The sequence below is a fragment of the Numida meleagris genome, chromosome 4 (assembly GCF_002078875.1).
Source record: "Numida meleagris isolate 19003 breed g44 Domestic line chromosome 4, NumMel1.0, whole genome shotgun sequence".
Lineage (NCBI taxonomy): Eukaryota > Metazoa > Chordata > Aves > Galliformes > Numididae > Numida > Numida meleagris.
This window is the reverse complement of record NC_034412.1, coordinates 63457728-63479142: the sequence shown is the minus strand read 5'-3', so window position 1 is coordinate 63479142 and position 21415 is coordinate 63457728. Positions and strand designations below refer to the sequence as shown.

At 39.7% G+C, this 21415-nt stretch overlaps 1 protein-coding gene across 2 annotated transcripts in view; it reads left to right on the top strand.

The window, feature by feature from the left end:
• Window positions 1-21415, top strand: part of ENPEP (glutamyl aminopeptidase) — a 42335-nt gene that overhangs the window by 4278 nt on the left and 16642 nt on the right. The window contains exons 1-8 of one of the 2 annotated variants that reach the window (XM_021395702.1): window positions 3130-3472; window positions 3604-4234; window positions 9292-9433; window positions 11869-12000; window positions 15730-15850; window positions 17898-18052; window positions 18683-18796; window positions 20607-20741. In XM_021395702.1, the coding sequence (XP_021251377.1) occupies window positions 3618-4234; window positions 9292-9433; window positions 11869-12000; window positions 15730-15850; window positions 17898-18052; window positions 18683-18796; window positions 20607-20741 (1416 nt within the window). In that variant the 5' untranslated portion in view covers window positions 3130-3472; window positions 3604-3617. Of the gene's footprint in view, window positions 1-3129; window positions 3473-3603; window positions 4235-9291; window positions 9434-11868; window positions 12001-15729; window positions 15851-17897; window positions 18053-18682; window positions 18797-20606; window positions 20742-21415 lie in introns of those variants that run through there. The other variant, XM_021395700.1, reaches the window with a different exon arrangement.

Genomic DNA, 21415 nt, shown 5'->3' with positions numbered 1-21415 from the left:
ATCTAACACAAAAACAGCGGCACCAATCTGAGGAGGAACAACTAATTTTACTAAATATATCAAAATGAGGCTAGTAGAATTATAATAGAGGATTTACAGGCTGAAAATCTTACACAGTAAACTGCAGGAGAACCACGTGCTTTCTCCGCCGGGCAGGAAGGAACAGACCCCGCGTCTCCCACACGGCTTCACCCCCTCCCCTCCAACGCAAAGATCCCTGGGGAGTGCACCTCCTCCCCTCCCCCTCAGAGGGCCACACCAAAAAAGGTAGTTTGCAGTAACCGGGGAATTAACTCTTTAACTGCCCGTACCTTACATGATGTAATGATGTGGAATACCAACAACAAAAATCACAAAACCATAACAGCAGGGTGATTTTATACTCCTCTCTTTTTTAGGTAGCCAAAGGGGATGAGCTAAACTTGTGCAGTAATTCCAGTTTAGATGGAGAACTAAATCCTAACTCAAGGTGAAATTGCTTCTATTAAAAATCACAGGATCACAAAATCACAAACGATCAATACAAAACAAATGATACCAAGCACTAGTATTGTCTAGGTGACTGATAAGATTGTTTTAAACCCTTTCCAGTTTTCTAGAAATTAGACTAAACCAATTTATAGCCACCCCAACCTTAGCCAGCACTTGCTAGTTTTGAAATAGACATGCTAGTGGTTTATGCAGAAGTGGCTTGGGGTGAGCTTTCTGTCACTTTCCATTTTCATCATCTTAGACAATTTAAAAGTACCTTTAGCTTTTTGATGAGGGGCCATGGTGCTCATCTGCATGATCTTCTCTCTGGAGAGGCAGATCTTGCTCCCTGCCCCTTTCCAGCTAGGAAAGCCAAGCCCGGAGAGCACTGGCACTTCCTTTGGGCACTCTGCCCTTCTTTGTTGCTGCTGTTCAACTAACAGTTCAAGCATCATCCCATCCTTGGACATGCATACTGAGTCATTGCTACCTAGCTGTCTTGGCAACTACACAGCTTCTTAGCACAGCTGCTTGCTGTTTCTTCTCTTGCTCTGCACCATAGTGCCAGCTAGGAACAAAGCATATTTCCTGTGTGGGAGGGATAAGCCTGCACTTAACTGCCACTATCAGAAATGCATTACACATTTTTGGCTGCAACTAGGCTTGAATCTCAGTTTTTATAAAGAGATCAATACTGAGTGTGTGTTTAACTGTGCTACTGCTCTCAGTTGGCAGAAAACACCAATAATCTCTGCTACTTGTTGAGCTAGTACATTTGTCACTCCTCATTAGCTTGTAATAGCTTTTACTGCTACTGTATTTTTTAAGGCTTAGGATGGGAAATACATATATTTTTGCTACTTAGGAACAACTCATCCAGATGTGTTTTCTAGCTCTTCCCTGAAGGAGGTAATTTTTAACAGTGAAGAAGACTGCAAGACTCTTCATAATTAAAATAAATAACTTGTTCTGCAACCCATAGGCTTAGACAGAATTTTTAATTTTCAGACTAAAAATGTAACAGAAAACCTCTTGACTATAGAGGAGGAAAACCAGACGTAAAAAGTATGCTTGAAATCAAGACACATTTAATATCTCATCATTTATGGTCTGTTTTGGCTTAAGATGTCTAATTTAAAATCTATTCTCATTCTGTTTCCATGTCATCTTCAATCAGAACAAAACAAAGGCAGAAATGGTTTTAAATGTTAAGACCATGATCTTGAGTGCTGGCTTTGTTGCTAGAAGTGAAATTCTTACCCAATCCATTAAAGGGCATTGGTTTTCCTTGTCATATCTAGTTTTGATCATGAGAGAGAAATGGGAAACAATAATAACAGACATAATAAGAAACAGATTTTCAGCTTTCCACTTTTTTTTAATTATTATTGGTTTTTCACTTTTGAAAATATCTGAGTAAGAGTTAACTTGATGCTCTGAAAAAAAAACAAAACAAAACAAACAAAAAAAAAAACAAACCACGACTTTTCTCAATTCCTTATGGAAAACTTTGCCTTTAAAACAAGAAGCTATGTAAATAGTAGCGTGCTATAAGAGTGCTGATGTGGATTGGGTGGCTAAAGTTCCTGGTGGTGGCTGGCAATATTCCAAAGGGAGACTTACAAAGCTTGCGAGCAGATTCATTTCTAAAAAGACCATACAGACTGGACGAAGTCTACCCTGGAAAGGCTCCTTTCCTGGGTTAGTTTGTCTCACTGTGAAAGTGCATTCACTGAGTCCAGGTCCTGCATCCCCCTGTCCAGGTGAAAATGTATCTGTCTTAAAAAAAAAAAAAAAGAAGAAGAAAGGAAAGAACGAGAAAGAAAGAAAAAGAAACAAAAGAGTCTAAGTAGTCAGAGAATTGTAACTGATATGAACAGCAATGTTAATTTGTCTCCCTACAAACTAGAATAGGAGGCATGAAGCCAAACTGATGTGCCTGATTTAAATCTACTGAAATGGGTTCTCTAAGTGGAGGAAAAGGGTTAAGAAGACTGAAGTTTCTGTTTCCGTTTCTCCTTCTGTTCAGTGTCAAACAAGGTCAAGAGTATTGCCTACTCAGTTTGGTGTTGCACTAGCAACACCTTGCTTGCAGGCTTAGCAAGGCTTTACTTACAGCAGGGTTTTCCAGGCAGAATTGAGCTCTATTCAATTAATTTGTTTCAACAAAGCACTACGTTATGATGGCATGCAGTAAATGCAGAATTAGATCTTCAATGAATAAATCACATAACTGCATATTTAGAAGTGTCCCTCTTAGCAAGGGTTCACGGGCAGCACCACAATTGCACTGACCAGCCATACCCCAGGCTGCCTGCATGTATGCACAGCCATGAGCAATCTCCTGGAAAACTGGCCCTATGAGACAAGGAGAAGAATTGGACATATTTTAAAGTCGGTGATCAAGATTTATCATTCCACTGTGCATTCTTCTGCCCATGACTGCCTCAAATTACTCAGCAAAGGTAAATGAGCCTAGAAAAGAGGGAAAATGGTTGAAACTGCCTTGAAAGATGTATGTGATTTTGCTGGATTTTTGAGACTTTGGAGATGTTATTTCACAAACTGTAGGGTGGAAGTTCAAGGAAATCTTTGCTAGTAAAGGAAAAAGGAAAAAAGCCTAATCTGAAAAACCCAAACAAGACACAGCTCAGGAAAAAAAAAAAAAAAAAAGAAAAATGAAGAGGTAGTGGCAAAGGTTGAGGCTTTGGAACAGTTACACCTCTATCTGTGAACTCCTTCAGAAAGCTGCTGACAGAGCTTTGGCATCTGATCATCTCCTAACTGCTGATTAACATAGCACTGTTTTATATTTAACTGAGGCCAGAGCAGGAGGGGCTGGGGGTGGGGCTGTGCTGCTTAAAAGGGGAGCGCAGCAGGAACAATGTTCTTTTGTGTCAGTTCCCTCAGTCTCTCTGTCCAGCTGCACGCCTTTTGATCATTCATGTTTCCTCTAAATGCATGTTATCTTTAATTAACTGAGTGCCTTGTGGAAAGCAAGGTAGGGGAGACAGACAGAGAACAGCTATAGCTACACAATTAATGTGCAAACCAAGTCTGCTGAGTTTACTGAAAGTAAGTGCTGAAGTGACTAATAAGCTTTACATGGTTCATGTTTTGCTCTGAGAACAGACCCAGGAGCTGAGATGGAAGACATGGATTTTGAGGATAAGAAGGCCAAGAAGTACTGCATCAAGACAAAGCATGTGGCTATCATCTGTGGCGTTGTTGCTGTTGTAGGTCTTGCTGTGGGCCTTGGCGTGGGATTGAGCAAATCTCAGCAATCTCCAGAGTACACAGACCAGCCGGATCAGCCAGCAACTTCTCCACCCACAGTGGATGCAGGTCCCTGTCCTCCTAAAAGCGATGCGTCTGGAGACTGGAGAAATTTCAGGCTACCCACCTATGTGAAGCCTATACACTATGACCTGGAAGTGAAGCCTGAGATGGAGACAGACATTTACACTGGGACAGTCAGTATTTCTATTGCTTTGGAACAATCTACAAGCCACCTGTGGCTCCACTTGCGGGAGACCAAGATTACAGAAATGCCTACACTCAGAAAATCCTCAGGACAGCAGATCGCTCTGAGTGACTGTTTTGAGTATGAGGCACAAGAGTACATAGTGATGAAGGCAGAAGTGGAACTCACTGTCGCTGATGAAAGTAATCCCTATATACTCACCCTGAAGTTTCAAGGCTGGCTGAATGGTTCCCTGGTTGGCTTTTATAGGACCACCTACACCGAGAATGGAGAGACTAAGTAAAGCAGATTTTATTTATTAAATTTTCTTCTCTATTCCTACTTTCTAAGACCTGCTCTTTTCCCATGTTAGCTTCACAGACTTGTTTCTCACCAACTTGCTGACATTTCTGCACTGTTCTTTCTCATTCCCCTAAGGACGATGTTGTATTTAAAACCTTTTCGCTGTTGACAAGAATGGGCAGGAGAGCTGGGGGCTTTATTTATTATTTTGAAAATCTTTTTCAAACTCTACCAGTCCCCCATTGAGCTTTGCAGAAAGCTCCCTCAGAGAGACAGAGGGACTGAGGCCTGTTTTTTTATCTCTGTAGTCCAATAAAGACAACATGGCTCTCACCACTCTCTCCTGTCACTCCCAAGTTAATAGTTTTGGTGTGAAACACTCCTGTGATAGTTTTCCTGACATCGTGCTTCCCCGATGTTGCAAGTCTGAGGAATATCCAAATTCTGTCATTCCTGCAGCTGGTTTAAATTATGAGTTAGGGAGATCCAAATTACGAAGGTTATCCTTGACTTTGAGTTTCTGTGCTCCAGCTCCCTTTTTTTTTTTTTTTTGACATATCAATAGTTATTGAATAATTAGGCTAATTTAACCCATTTCACTTCCCAGATTTGCACTGCTTCAAGGGGAGCCTGAAAAAGCCATTATCCACACTGAGGACATCCTTCTCAGTTAGTATACAGAGAGGACACAACGCCATCCATTTTACAATATTTACATTTCTGATGTGATTTACTCCAGCCTTAACATCTAGAAGATAAACTTGGCTAGACTCTCCTAGGGCCCTGTAGCAAGCCAAATGTTGGTCTGTTTTCCAGGCACTTGTTTGCCCTCCTGGGACAATGGTGTCATGTGTGAGAGTTGCATCAGCTCCATGCAGCTGCTGGCAGGCAAGACTGGGAGCAGCATCAGTGATAGGCACTAGCAGAAGCAAATCCAAGAGGCAGAGGAAAAAGCAAGCACTCATTTTTCATATGTAAACATGGTTATCAGATCTGGGAAGCAGCCATGTGGAGAACAGCATGAACCCCCACCAATTCTTCTCCTCCTTCTCCTCCATTTACTATCTCAGTGTTACTCTGATTCAAATGTGTCTTGTTTTTATACTTTGAGCAACTAACACCTTCACAGCAGGTTTAAAGTGTAACCCGTTAGAATCTTTATAAATTAGGCTATGCTACTTCCATCTTGTTGGTGAAGGTACCCTCAATATTAAGTGAATCGTCCCATGTTTGTCACAGCACCAGAACAGCAGGACCAGAATGCAGGTCTCCTGAGTCACAGAGCAGGAGAGGTGTGCCCATTCCTCAGACAGCGTAGAAAGACAAGGACCAAGCATCTAAGGGTAGGAAGAAAGGAAAAGTTCATAATCTAAAAAAAAAAACAACAGTATAATGTGAGTACATTTCATTGAGTTCCTACTCCTTGATCATAGAATAAATCACAGAATCATAGAATGGCCCAGGTTGAAAAGGACCTTAAAGACCACCTAGTTTCAACCTCCCTGCTGAGGGCAGGGTTGCCAACCACTAGACCAGGCTGCCCAGAGCCACATCCAGCCTTGATCCTAGCAAGCAGTCTGAAAATACTCAAGACAAAAAGGAACTTTAGTGTGTGAGTTTGTTTCTTAGGCTTGAGAAGGGCTCTAATATAAATGGGTGAATTGTGATTTCTGAAATGCTTTCAATGTGGTTAAGTTTGGGCAGACTGTCTCTAGGGTGGAAGAGACAATGTGCACGACAGTGGTAAGCACAGCTTCGAAATGAAAGCAACCACTAGCCAGACTTGAAGCTGCTGCTATTTGGCATGAGCATTGGTCTTGATGATTTTAGAAGTCTTTTCCAGCCTAAATTATTTTATGGTTCTATGACAGTTTAAGGAAGGATGGTGAGGAAAATGTGTTTTCCCCTGGCTTTCTACTCAAAGCCAAAGCTGACTAGCATCAATTTTTGCTTGACTGTTTTCTGAGGCAGATATTACCCTAGCAAAATTTCAACCCAAGTGGCTACAAATTGGATCAGTAAACAGCAAATGTCAAGAAAGTCTGCTAATAGTAGATGCTAGAGAGAAGGGAAGCTGAGGTGAAAATGAGAGCCAACTTGTAATTAACCTATGCCCCCAGCCCCTCTGGGCAGTATTAGAAGCAGTGGGACCTTTTGAGAAAATTAATGGCCCTGGAAGTCAGCTTCCAGGATAGAACTATCTATTTGTAAGGGCAAAGGTTTGCCAAAGCATTGCTGTAATGCCTTTTGTTTACAAAGTGGGCAGAAGTCCAGACTCTTCTGTTGCTTCGATTCAAACCTCCCACCATATTTCGTGGAAAACATGTAGATCTGTGATGAATGTGCCTGCAAGTCCAGGAACCTTGGGAGGCTTGGGGAGAAGAGCACCTCGTTCACAAATCCTGTTCAGAGAGATTGTACTATCCCCATTAGGACAGGGATGTTTTTGGACATGCCCAGAAGTGGATCTGCAAATACCTTGGGAACACAACTGCTTAAATTGATGTGAAAAAGCAGGTAGGGAACAGGAAAGCAGAAACTTTGAGAATAAAGGTTTTAGGCATAGACCTGCCTAGATTTTCCCGGGGGGTGCCTGAATCCAGCTGTAAGCACTGAAGTTGTTTCCTAAAGCTATTCCTCTGTCTCTAGGCACTTCATTCCCCATTGATGAAAGGGGAATAACAGTCTTCTCCTAGTATAAATAATGTAGTGTGTATGAATACATCACAATTGTGTTATTTTCAGATACTGGGGAAAAGAGCACAAGAGTTTTTGCCTAGTATTATTGATTCTTTTAACTCACTAGCTCCTGTCAATGAATGTGCTAAAATTTTCTTTTATTTTTGCATAGATACTACAGATAATACAAACATGTCAAGACATCTGGTTTTGATTTTACATTACTATTTGTGACAATTTATGTTTTCCCTTCTATGGGAATTCTATCTGTCCTCTGTAAGAGTGGAACAAGAGGCTTGTAAACGAATAATCAGTTGGGCACATCTCTAACATATAAGAGGATTTGCATTCAGAACTTCATTGATTAGAGAAAGGCAAAATTTTTTTGTTGTTGTAAGGAAGTGACACTCCTGCAGCTCAGGAACAAAATTTTCTTGAAAGAAGCAATGAATATGAATTTAAGGAAAGGCTGGTAGAAAAAAAAAAACACCCCATTTAGCTCAAGGGGAGAGCTTTTTATACTGGAACCTTGTTTTTGGAGGAAAAAAAAGGATATCAATCATAATTCTAAATGCAGCACAGTTTTATTTTGGGAACAACAGCTGGATGCAATCTCAGCCAGATCTTCACTTCTTATTACTATGGTATTTACAACTGCTACCTCTAATTCATATTTAAAGTTCTGGATATCAAAAGCAAGTAGAAGGGTGGAAGCCACCAAGCAACAAAGAAAATCTTATCTAAAAACTACATAACACAGCTTGAAAGGAAATTACAACACCTCATGTTTCTAGTGCCACTTCTGTGCATGCCATATCCTGGATTTCCTGTATATAAATGGCAGTGCTGAGATTTTGCACTGCTGATTTCTGTTTGCCTCCACAAATATATGAGGATGGATAATCACCTTCTAGATCAAAAGAGCTATCACAGTGTTATCAGTCTTTAGGAACAAAATATAAATGTATCAAAATATATAGCCAAATTTTTAAGCAATAGGTGTGAAGCATTGCCCTGAGGACTTGCAGTTAACTTCATTGTGAAATAGCTTTCAAATCCAACGAAAAGTAAAGAGTGAGATCAAACAATTCACCAAGCAAATGAAATTCTATTGAGCCTGAAGTTAAGGTGAATGTTCATTATGCTTTCTGCCCATTAATTTTAGAGTTATTATTCCAATGAGCACAAATGGTGAAAACCCAGACATCTTATCTACAACAGGCTTGTAAATGAAACTTGCTGCTCTAAGCTCCTAATGACCAGTTCAGTATTTAAGCAACACAAAAAAAGCAAAAGGCGATAGAAACATTGAAAACTTGGTTGTCAAGTGAGCTTGTAGGCTTGCCACAGATCTGTAATTTATGATGTACACTTCTAATTGCTTTTTGGTAAGAAACACTACCTTAACATAGTTGGAGCAGTGGTAGAAGTGCTGCCAGAAAATGCCCAACATTCCAGATTAACTGAAAAAGCATCTGTGATCTCTTCCACCATTAATCACTGGTGAACACACTCTGCCACTGAACAGTTCATTAATGGGGGAGTCTGATGCCACTGCGAGAAGCAAGCATACAATATGAACTTTCACAACCTTCACCTTATTTTTTTCCATGACTCCTTATTGTCTAGTTCCTCCAGCAGTTTTTGCAAAAGTGAGAAATCTTTCTAAACCCACCCAAACACAGTGAGCATAGCATAAGTTCTGTGCTAGGATGTTTACCTGGACTTTCCATGCTTTCCCCAGCAGTTTTCTCACTGGAGCCAGGGAAGTGTAACTGCACCAGGAGATAAGTGTATTTGGTAACTGTAGAGAAAGAAACACACAGGCAGGGTGAGATTTCAGGGGCACTTAGGCAATTCCAAGGTGACTTCCTGGAGATGTTCAACACTCCAAACCCAAGATGAATTCTAAACAACACATGCAGTTACTTAAGTAAATTTCCTCACGTGAGGACCTAAATTTCCTTCTAGATAATATCATCAGTAGTTTAGTTTAGGCACAGAAATCAGTGGGAATGCTCAACAGGAAGGTGAGCAAATTTTTTTTTTTTTTTTTTTTTACCACCCAGGAAGGGTGATTTGACTCCTATTACCTGGCTTCTAAAAATATTTCATGATGAGTAATTGTCTTGAATTTTTGCTCTAAACACTAGAGGATATTGATTACAGATTTTGTGGTACACATTTTCTACTAGCCTATATGATGTTAACTTGTGCATTTCTGATATCACCTATTTTTATGAATGGGCAAGTACAGAAAAATATTTGTACTTTATTTTAGTTCATGAAGTTGCTATACTTATGCATTGCAAATAAGATTCAAAAAGTATGAAGTGAAGGCTTAGAACAACCTGCCAATCTGTTGTTTGTTTAAGGAGCATTGCAGCTACTGATCATGAGCCAACAGATGCACGGAAATCATTTCCTTGCTTTGACGAGCCCAACAAAAAGGCAACTTACAATATATCTATCATCCATCAAGACGCGTATGAAGCACTTTCAAACATGCCAGTACAGGTATGTATTTCCCAACTCTACTGCCTACAGGGAATCGTTCTGTAAAGCCAGTGGATCAAAGTCCTTGTAGGTTTACAGACTCTACCACCTAGACACTGTAAAACAAATAGTTAATAAATATTCCATAAAATACAACAGGTTGTTTGGTTAGAAATTTGGTCAGTCAGCACACAACATAACAGTACAGAGCCAAATTCAAAGCAGATATGACGTGTTTTGTCTTCAGCTAGCTGGCCCTTTCCTCAGATATTCTACATGAGTATCACCTACTAACCATATGCAGGTAATGGCAGCTTCTTCAGTCAAACCAGGTGGACTCAGAGAAGAAATACTCTGGAAGACAGCTGCTTCCTCAGTGGGGAGTCTCATAATAACCACTAACCCTATGTAACGTTACAAAGCAAGGACTTGCTGATCACAACCTAATGGCAAAGGATCCTGCTAGCAGGATTACAGAATCTAAAAACCCCTCTGTCATCTCAGGGCTATGGACACTTGTCAGTCCACCCTGATTGTAATTTCCTAAATAATCTATTTCTGGAACAGCTGCTTCAAATTCCAAGTTTGGAATGAAATTCAATGGCATCAGTTACCTATCTCTGGGCACTCTGGAAGAAGACTGAATTGCTTTCAGCAGAAACAGCTTCAAATGAATAGCTTAACTGAATAGTCCAATGTCTAATTTCTAATGAGTATGTTCTGAAGTGGGAGACAATGTGCCAAGTATTAAAAAAAAAAAAAAAAGCTTCCAGCCTTGGAGCTGTTGACATTTGCATCTTCCCAATCACTCTCCATCCAAAAAAAAAACAAAAAACAAAGATCTGCTTTGCTGTGTACTGTACCCAAACCTTAACTATGCACTTGCAGTGTGGTTGAGAGAACTATTACCAATCTGATGCAGCTCACTCACAGACCTCTTGCAAATTTAAAGCTCCAACCTACTGTTATTAAAAATATTTCTAAGGTACCTAAAAGAGAAGCAGGTGCTTTGATAAACAACACATGGAAGGAGAGCATATGTGGTAGCTGTCCTTAAAGACTTCAGCTAAGTGAGGGTACCAGCATGGGAGATGAAGGGGTAAAACCAGCTATTTTCAAGATTTAGTAGCTTTGGAGATTCACTTTAAATCTTAAGGTGTGGATCTTGTCTCTAGTACAAACATTAAAACTAAGCTTTCGGAGGGCTAGGTACTGCTTGTTAATTACTTTGCTAACATCCAAATACAGGCAGGGAAATATACAGGGTTCATCCTAGGGTTTGACTAAAAGATAACAGCAGGAACATTCTTCATTTGGTGAGATCACAAGGTCAGCCGCTCTGTTCTTTGCAGTGAAAATCTCTGGGGAACCAGTTCAATGGATGTAACAGTGGCTTGTAAATGCAGGACATATTGCATGTTACATATTCTGTAACAGTTTTGGTGGTGTGGAGCTTTATAATCTATGTAGCAAAATCAGTTCAGTAAAGTCAGGACCACGTTCAATTCATTTTCATTTTTCACTGGAGTGAATTTTGTTTAACTTTTTTCCAGTAAGATTCTGACTTTGTTGAAGGCACAAAATATAGTAAATTAGAGTCAAATAGCAGAAAAGTAGATTGTGACTATATCTGTGAAAAAAATTTCACTCATGAAAACATCTTAGTGGTAACATCCACTATGCATGCTTTATTTACACTACATTTATATCAAATGAACCTCAAAAAATACTTTATCTCTAGCAGAAGATTAGTGTCTTTTATACACTGTTCACCTTTCTCCTATTTTAGTCATCCAGACAGAGGCTCAAAAAATTATCAGACTATTAATAGCAGATAATGGATTGCAGAAATTAGTATTCAGAGGATGAAGCACATAAAAAATGCTTGTGAATTTGTTCATATAATTCAGACAAGAAAACCTGGAATGCTTTTTAATTAATTTAAAAAATAAAAAGCTATGATTAGCTCTACATCTTATGTATACTTAACCCACCAATTATCAGTACTAATAAGTACAAAGTAGAAATATTAGTGTAGACTTTAACCTAACTAACATCTCTGCACTCCCTGATGCCTACATGTTGCACAAATTTAAAAGAGGACAGAATCCAGTGTTTCCTCTGACCCATCCACAGAGATATTATTTTATGCAACTATTTTAAGAACAAAACATATTGAAATATAGTGGAAAACTCCTGCTGGCAAAATTTCTATGCATATGAATGACTTCAAATCCTTGTTGCAAAATTAGAACCAGGTAAACTTATTTAATAGAGAAAAACAAAATCCCCCTGTGTATTTTGTCTGTTCTCATGCCATCGCAAATGGGATGCCAAAAGAGGTGAATCTGGAGAGGTGATTTATATCCATGTAGTTCTACCCTTCATAAAAATATTATACCCTCTTTTGCAAGTTTGCAATTTCAAAATCAATTTTTTTTTTTTCATTTCTGCAGGAAACTGTATCACTGGGTAATGGCTGGAAGCGGACAACTTTTCAGAAGTCAGTTCCCATGAGCACTTACTTGGTATGCTTTGCAGTGCACCAGTTTGAGTGGGTAGAGAGAAGATCTTTTAGTGGAATACCCGTAAGTCCTGTTCTAGCCCAAACACAATTCAGAGGGCAGATACACTGCGATTTGCACTTTAATGAATCAGCTCTTTTTATAACATAAGCAGGATTTTTCCCTTTCCTATAATGTATTTTACATGGCAGATCAAACTAAATGTCCTCAGTAGTCCCTCCAGTCTTCTCTACATCCATTATTTTTCAGTCTTTCTCCCATCTCAGTGAGACCCCAGCTGGTACCTCTCATACAGGCACACAGGGGAGGAAGGCACACTAATGTTCTAATCTCATCCTTGACTTGAAAGCCAGAGGCTGAGGGAATGTACAAATCAAGGATGCAAGAGATACACAGAGATACAAACACTTTGTAGTTTTCTGAAGCTTAAGAGGTATGAATACATACTGAGTGTGATGTCTGTCCTATTTACAGTGATGGTGGCATAGAACTACCATGCTACGTGCAATTGCACGTTGGCTACAATACTCTTCATTTTGCAACAGTAGCTAAAGGAAGCAGCCACAGTGCAAGTACAAATACATACAGAAGTGACAGTGCCTGGCTATTTGGCAGGCACCCTAATGAAGTATGTTTGAATCTGAATCCATAAAATCCAAGCTCCTCGATTTAGATGCAACAGACACAACTGTTTCAATCCAGTTCTGGCCCGGATTCAGTAAGAATCTTCTGAAGGTGCAGCTGATCAGGCATAAGCAGATAAATTTGAATCTCAAACTGACAGCATAGAAAGAATTTGCTCCTCAACATAAACTCCTTACTTAGCCTAAAACTAGTCTGGGACAATCAGCCCTCTGTTGGTTATTTATTGGTTTATTGTCTTTCTATCTGAGACAGAGGGCAATGCTAGAGCTGTGTGCCCTGAATGCTTCCCCTCCTCTCCCCTCAACACTGTGACACATGCTCCTATGGTCCAGCTGGCAGCTCTCCCCCTTCTGGAGGAAAGGATGCTGATGGATGTGGAAGCTAGAGCATGTCCCCAGCAATGTCACTCCTCCCTCAGCAAGCAAACTCTTTCTGAGTTTCTCTATCCAAAGCAGCATGGCAAATTCAGGTTGTCCACTGATATGAAAATCTGCCTCATATAAGGCAACAGGGTGCTGAGCCAACTCTCAGCAGAGACTTCTTGGCATAGCACTGTGCTGAGACCTCCATCCTCTGCACCTATGCTAGCATCATACTGTAAGCTTATTTTAATTCTTGACAAGTAATTGAAGCCAAATTACACTTAGCCAAAGAAATAGAGTCTGCTTTGATATAGTGATGCAATATTCTTAGATACCTGCTATTTGGTTTAGTCTCAAAATAAGAGAATGTTTTAGGACATTCAGCAGCACAGTTTGTTAACAAGATGCTCTTTGGCTTGGCTGTTCCACTCATTGTCAGGAAAGGGATTTTGATTTTTTGTTCTCAATAGATATTCTCTAGAGTTTAGCTATTTCAAGAACAAGCTGCTATGATTCTACAGCTGTAGAAATTCATCTGCATTGGAAAAGAGCCTTGAGATCACCAAGTCCAACCATCAACCTGACCTACCAAGTCCCATCACTAAACCATGCCCCTTATTGCCACATCCATATGGCTCCTAAATACCTCCTCCAAGGATGAGGCCTCCACCACTTCCCTGGGCAGTCCATCCCAATGCTTGACCACACTCTCTCTGAAGAAATTCTTCCTAATGCCCAATCTAAACCGCCCTGGTGCAACTTGAGGCCATTTCCCTGTGTCCTATCCTTTGTCACCTGAAAGAAAACTGAAGAGAACTTTTGTAGAACAGTGTTGTAGAAAAAAATAACGTAAAAAAGAAGCGTTGAAGACATGGATGCTGAAGAAGGCAGAAAACTCTTTGCTTTCTAGATGTAAGAATTCACTTACTAACTGCTTATCCGTGCCACACTATAGATTATAGAAGATTATGGATTTGCTTAGCTGAGCAATGAGATATTGAGACCTGTTGATCGTTGGGAAGAATGTTCCATGGTTTGCTATATAAATCATTAGCAATAAATCATCCAATAGAAAGTATCCACATTAACCACATATTTCTGTCATAAACAACAGTAACAGCATGTAAATAACTCATTATACATTATTTAAAAACTCTGCCATCTGCCCTGAAAATCATTACCCTAACAAAGACCTTAACAGAATCAGTGGTGGAAAACGTGCCCACATCTGGAAACAACTCTCCTGAGCTGATTACCTGCCAGGTACCAAATGTCTGCTTTGGAAAAAATCACAGAAGAGATTACAAGAAGAAGAGATTTGAAACTCAAAGTCAGTTCTAGTGCGCATTGAAGGTTTTGGAACCCATTAATATGGATCAGCTAGTGGACTGAAGACTGCTAAATTGGGTAAAGAGCTTACTGAAGTAGAAATTACAAATTGTAATTGCAAACCGACCCTGAGGGAAATCCCTTGGCTGGGATGGATTCCCGACTGAATTTATAAGCTTTTTTTGGTTTCCTTTTTTTTTTATTCCTTTCCTATTTCTGTTCACTTTCCCATCTTCCCCTTTCACTGGGGAAAATATAATTTCATGGTATTGAAACCAATGTGTTGTCAGGCTCAAAGAACGCTCCTAGTGTAGGGCAGCTCCTTCGCTCAGTTTGGATCCTAAATGCTTGGCTGTAAGACAGGACTGAGTAGTAAACAAGCCACACCAACACAGCCAGAAGAATGTGGCCCATTCATAAGAGACACAGAGCCTACAGAAAGATGGACCAGTTATCCCAAAGCCAGAATCTTCACTCAACACTGCAGACATTCAGGGACAGGGAAGAAGGCATCCTACAGCTCCTGCAAGTGCAGCGCTGCAGTTCAGCTCTGAGGTTAGATACCCAGGAGTACTGGGACAAAAAGGGGAAAGAAAAAAAAAGAGGCTTCTTGAGTTCTGAAGGGAAATTTTGTCTTTCCAATATGGAAATAACATCTCAAAAGGCCTTTTCGCACTGTAGGACTCCTCATCATAGTTATGGATATCGAAAGGACTCTTGAGCTCAAAGTTTCATATTATTTGACATTAACAACCAAAGCAGTCCCAGACACCAAATCCAAGAGTATAAAAGCCAGCACTCAAGACACCATCTTTTGCCTTCATCAAGAAACGCAGGTTCAGATATGCAAGAGGAGCATGAAAATGATCACTCATTACACACAGAGCTAAAAAATATGTGCCTCCTGAAAGGGATCTGATGAGATCCATCCAAATTAATGAGCAGACCAGATCAAGTGGATTTCCTTCAGGATGCTTATCATAGAATTCTGCTGCATAGATTCTATGATTCTATTCTGGCCCAATCACATGCTTATGCAGGTTTCCTTCTCAAGAAAACAAGGCCTTGAAGAAGGAGAGGCTGGTAAGGCACTCAGGCCCTCTCCCAAGCTTTGGAGTGGGGAGATGGCCATTGCCAGCTTCTGGAAAGGGGTCTTACCAGTTTCACAGTTTAGGCATACTATCAAAAGTGTACCCAGATTACACTGACTTTGTCTCTCTTACAAGATTAAAAAAAAAAAAAAATCATTTGACATTTAAAACAAAATGGCATTTAAGTTTTTCTTTTTTTTTTTTGAATGGATGCATCAGGGAATAGAATTCAGCATTCAGAACAGACTCTTAGAGGAAAAAAATGCAGTGTTATAGGTGTGCATGTTAAATTGTTTTTCAATGCCTGCTACCTTCTGGTTCCTCTTAATTGAAGACTACTTTAATTGTCTCTCTCTATTTTACAGCTGAGAGTTTATGCCCAGCCACAGCAATTACACACGGCAGAATATGCAGCAGATGTAACAAAAATTGTGTTTGACTTCTTTGAAGAGTACTTTAATTTGAGCTACTCTCTTCCAAAACTAGGTGATTATTAGCACTTCTGTCTTTCATTTTGTTAATTCACTGTCATTGTTATGTTTCTTCTACTGTTCCCTGTGCTTTGGTGGAAAGCAGAACATGAAAGTGTTTGGTTGCTACCCACTAATATTATTTCAGGACATAAAATTGTACCCATGTAGTTCTTAAGTGTCATGGTGAGAGAACTGGTCTCAGTAACAGTTCTGTTAGCAGTTCTCACAGATAAACAGATCCTGGCACAGTTATTTTAGAGTGACTTGTGGAAAATCAGAGGAATCATTGGTGACATCAGCAGAGGAACTTGATGAGCTAAAATAAAGCCAGATTAAGACTGAGAAAAACATGTGTAACTTCCATGAAAACTTCTGGAAAAAAGTCATCAATGAGATAAGTTAAAATATAAACTGCCAAAGAGTACGTGGTACTATTTACTCATCTCACTGCAAAGTGGGTGTGTAACCACATCTTAGGAAGATAAATGTAGTCCAGTGTATAATTCAAAGTTGCTACTGCTGGACTGATAAAAGACACAGAGCAAAACAGAAGCAGGTAAAGTATCAGATAATGCCCATGATTACAAAATAAGCCACAAAAAAAAAAGTACCTTTGGGCATCCTTTAATTTGGGCTATCTGGACTGTGGATATGATTTCCGCAGTTTGAAGTAATAAAGTCAGGAATGCAATCTGTATTGTGAAAATGCATTGGAAACATCCCCTGCTAAAACCTCCAAAGAGGTAATTCAATCAGGTTCATAAACTTAAAAGGCTAGGGGAAAAAAAAAAATTGTTTAACTACAAATAAATACATCTAACAGTCTAACATATTACTTCAACAACAGATACTTACCTCCTTTCAAAATACTGGCTGAGTTTACTAGAAATATCTATTTGCATTTCAACAAAAACTGAATTAGGGAAACTAGTACAGTACACTGTCATTTCACACACGGGTCGCTATTAATAGTTGGGACTATCTCTCTCTCATGCTGCATATCCAAGCTTTCATTTCCATAAATGCCTGACAATTTTGCACATCAGCACATGATTAGAGATCTGTCTGCATTCCAGAGCTGAAAACACCAGGTCAGCAGTATCAGAGAGTAGATGTTCTTGTAATTTTTATATTTTTTTTTTCAGAATGTCTATTTGTTGAATCACAATTTTCAACTTACTGCATTGTTCCCTTTGTATTAGAAGTCACCTAGATCAAACCCGATGAATCAAATTTGTTTCTGCAAAATGTTTGAGATATTTCCTACTGAGTTATGGCTTCCGGCATTGCTATTCTCCTTGCAATGCTCATTTTGACTCTCTGTGGAGCCCTTGCCAGACCATCGCCTTTGATTCAATAATCAAGTTGTTTAAATTAAGATGATTAATTTCTGTCTTCTATTAGGGTGGAGTGATGGCTGTTTGTTCTATTCAGTTTTAAATCCATTTGTACTTTTTCCACTCACTTGAATAGAAAGGTTGTGGTCATTATTTGCAGAAGAAAATGCCAGTCCAATTTAATTCACAATTCTCATTTAAACCTGTATTGATTACTGACCATGAAGGAGTGACCCTCACAAATTGCCAGGAGTAGAAGCAGATGTTGCTCACTGCATGGGGGATTTACTTCAGTTAACACATCAATAAATATTTTTAATACAAGAGTGACAAACAATGACATGCCTCATTATGCCACAGAGAGTTTCAGGTGGTTTACTGCCTACAGCACATCCCCAGATAATACTATTAATTTCTAGAGCCAAATTAAGTAATGTATGATATGCACACTCTCAGGAGGCAGCACAGCATCCTGTCTCAGGACAGATCCTCAGCTAGTGCAACTGATTGTAGCTCTGTTAATCCCAGCAGAGCTCAGGCACTTGCTGTCATCTGCTGTAGGCCAGTCCTATGCTTCTTCAGCAAAGGTTACGGACTGCAGTCCACAGCAGTAAGCCAGAATCATATGTGGCAAGCAAAACAGGCTATGAATAAACAGAAAAAGGGCAATTCAGGTGGCTTAAAAGATACAGTAGTAAACATGATCCCTTTCTTTCAATACAGACAAAATAGCTATTCCAGATTTTGGAACAGGTGCTATGGAGAACTGGGGGCTGATCACATACAGAGAAACAAACCTACTTTATGACCCCAATGAGTCTGCCAGTTCCAACAAACAGAGAGTGGCAGCTGTAGTAACCCACGAGCTCGTTCATCAGGTATGTTTTAGGACACAGTTCATTTTTTAAGGTGTTTTAAATGTGGAGTAACAATTCTTTAAACAGAAAAACATTGTCATTGATCTCACCTCAGGATACTCTATGTGTGCTCATGCTTTGATTGCAAATGTCACGTTAAAACCACTCCTTGTTAGAGCTTTACATTACCAGAACTACTCTCCTGGCTTTGAATTTTTCTCAGGAAATTAGATGCTTCGGTCCATACGGTGAGCCAGCTTATGAAAATCTGCTGGAAATATCTTAAATTAACTAATTTGCATGTGCAGATGTCTCTTTTAGAGAAGCAAATATGAACAACTGTACACTCTGGAGGCTGTCTGAAAATATCCGTACAAGCACAAATCATCAAATCAAGAGGAAAAAACTGAAAATAGTTTCAGTGGCACATGATTCATTAGGAATCTTCCCAGAAATACATAATTTTATAATAAAAAGTAAATTTTTAACATCAGGCAAAGACTGAATTCCAATTCAAACCTCAGAACTAGGATAATTTTCATCTGGCAACAGCAAGAAGTGTAAACAAATATGCTACATGAAGATGGGAAATACAGGAATGTACATTTACTACTCAAGTAAAACTACATCTTTCAATGTTTATAATTACAGTGGTTTGGAAATATTGTGACCATGGACTGGTGGGATGACTTGTGGTTGAATGAAGGATTCGCCAGTTACTTTGAGTTCCTGGGAGTAAATGTTGCAGAACCCGATTGGCAAATGGTAATTATTTCTGTCTTGGGGAGGGGGCGTAGGGCTGGGAGAAGCATTTTGGAAGAGCATATGTAGTACCATAATGCAGTGGAAAGCACAGCAACGATAGCAGAGTACCAAAGTCCTAAGCTACAGCAAGTAAGGTTATGCTCAAATGCTGCAACCACAAAAACAAAGGAAAAAATCTGCCTACCCTAGGAAGGCCTCAAGCACACAGGAATCTCCAGCAGGATACCCTTGACTCCACCACCCACCCTTAAATGAGGTCTGGGAAGGGGTGGATCCTGGCTCCACCCCTTCCGGTCACTCAAGTGCACTGCATGTACCTGAGCTCCCCTGGGTTGGCCCTGCCCTCCTACCAGGTGCTCAATCACTGGTTCAGCCCATGACTTAGCATTTCCACTGTAGCATAAAAATTAGGCAAGGATGATGAGGACTTAAAATATACTGATAAAAAAATAACAACAGCAACGTAGTGCTGTGCAATTTAAAGAAAAAGTTGGATTAAACATTTCTACCTCCCTACATTATAGTCTGAAACTAATCAAAGTAAACTTTGCAAAATTTTAGGCTACTAGGAACAGAAATCCCTTTTAACAAGTGAGTGAATTATTTAGTTATTATTATGGCAAAAAATACCTGGATGGATTCTGTGCAAAGCCTTAGAGATTTTGTAAGGTTGTTCAAAGATCCAGCACTGGAAGATGGAAAATCCTATTTATTTAGGTAGTTGGGTTGTAGAATCTTTTCACAACTCAGAGTGTCTCTAATCTGCACAATGCAAAGTTAGGCAGTGACAGCGAATGGCCTGTGATGCTAACTTCAGCAAAAACAACTCAATTTGCTTCTAGGGCTCCCAGACAAAAAGGGTAGCCTTAAATAATCGTTACGCTGTGAGGAATTATAGCAGTGTGAGAGTAAAGTGAGGTTTCTGCCAAACAAATGTGATGGCACATAGCACTCATATTTCCCCTAGCCATCAAGGAGTAATGACATTCTAGCTACTAGAAAATGTACAACACATAAACTGGAAGGAAGTTCGGTAGGTGCTGCACAGGTTGAGCCCATCATCAAGTCTAGTGATATCTGGAGCAGGCAGCACCTACCTGCTACTCCACAGATTTCTCTTCTTGTTGTGTTATGTGAGGCTGAGGACAAAATCATTATTGCACCACTTCTTTTGGTCTTTGAAGTAGGAGATCTGTTGTATTGCCTCCATTAAAAAAAACAACAACTTTCATTACTGAGCATAGAATTTAAAAGTCTTTTTCACACGTAGATGCCATGTCCATTTGAGACTTAGCACCATTTCAGCATTTTCATCCTGCTGAGCATTAGAAGAGGAAAACTAAATTGAAATTTACTCTTGTACAAATATTGGTTACAAAGTAAGGGGATTTTGCTTACAGGTTACTTTATCTTTTAAAAAATTATAATTACTAGTATGATGGAGAAGCCTGCTTCCTTCTTTCCTCCCTCCCTGGCTCCGTTTTTGCAAGAGGAACCCATAATGCTTTGAGATATTGTCACACTGCTGAAATCGGTAACATAGGCTTCTTTTATGCCTACTGAGGCCTTTATTGTGGTATGGTACACATGCAAAATGGGACTTGCAAAAGGTGATTTATCACAGTTTAGGAAAAAATGTATCCCTGCCATCTCAGGGGTAAAGTATGAATTTGCAAGTCTTCTTTAAAGGAGGTGACATTTCATTCCATTTCCAAATGCCTCCCCCTAGAGAAGCTGCAGCTCGAGCTACTTATTTTGTAAAGTATACAGTCCTGCCTTTGTTTCTCTTCTAACATCTTCTCTTTCTCAGCTTGAACAGGTTCTAATTGATGATGTGCTTCCTGTAATGAAGGATGACTCTTTGCTTTCTTCCCACCCAATTGTGGTTGATGTGTCATCTCCAGCTGAAATCACCTCCGTGTTTGATGGGATATCCTACAGTAAGGTAGGACATCCTCCTGCAGTGACTTTGGCTGCAAAGGAAGTGGAGGCTTAGGAGAGGAGATAAAAGTCAGAGGAGTTCATAGTTACAGTTCCTAAGCCAGCATGGGTTGTGTTTGCACAGAGATTTTCTCTGGGATGTTCCCTGTTGTCATTGATGATTCAGTCAAAAACAATGGTGAGAGTAGACACTGATACTAGCAGTATCTGCTACTAGTAGTACTAGAGTTAAAATTATACTAAGCCTCTCGCTAAGCAACTTCCTCTCCCATCACCTTATGCGTTGAGTAAAAAAGTAATTTTTTGTCCTGTGTTGCTCAAAGGATCCCAGGCACCCTAGAAGTCATAGCAAATATAGGCTATCACCAGACTCTACAAGCATTGCCCCTAAATTTGGGGAAGTTAAATTCACAGTTCACTGAGTGTTGTGGAGCTCAACCAGCCATCTCCCACACCATGTTGCGTATGATGCTGATAACCATGGTTGTACTGAGAGCTTCCTTATGACTATTGGTGGTTTCTATCTGATGTTTTCTATGAACACGCAAAATCCACCATTGTTAAGTCCTACTTGTTCCTCTCCAAGTTCTCATTACCAACTAATGAAAAATTATGTATTTCATTGATTTTAACTTATTTGTGCTTCAGCTAAAATCTATAGCCGTAGGTATTACTTTT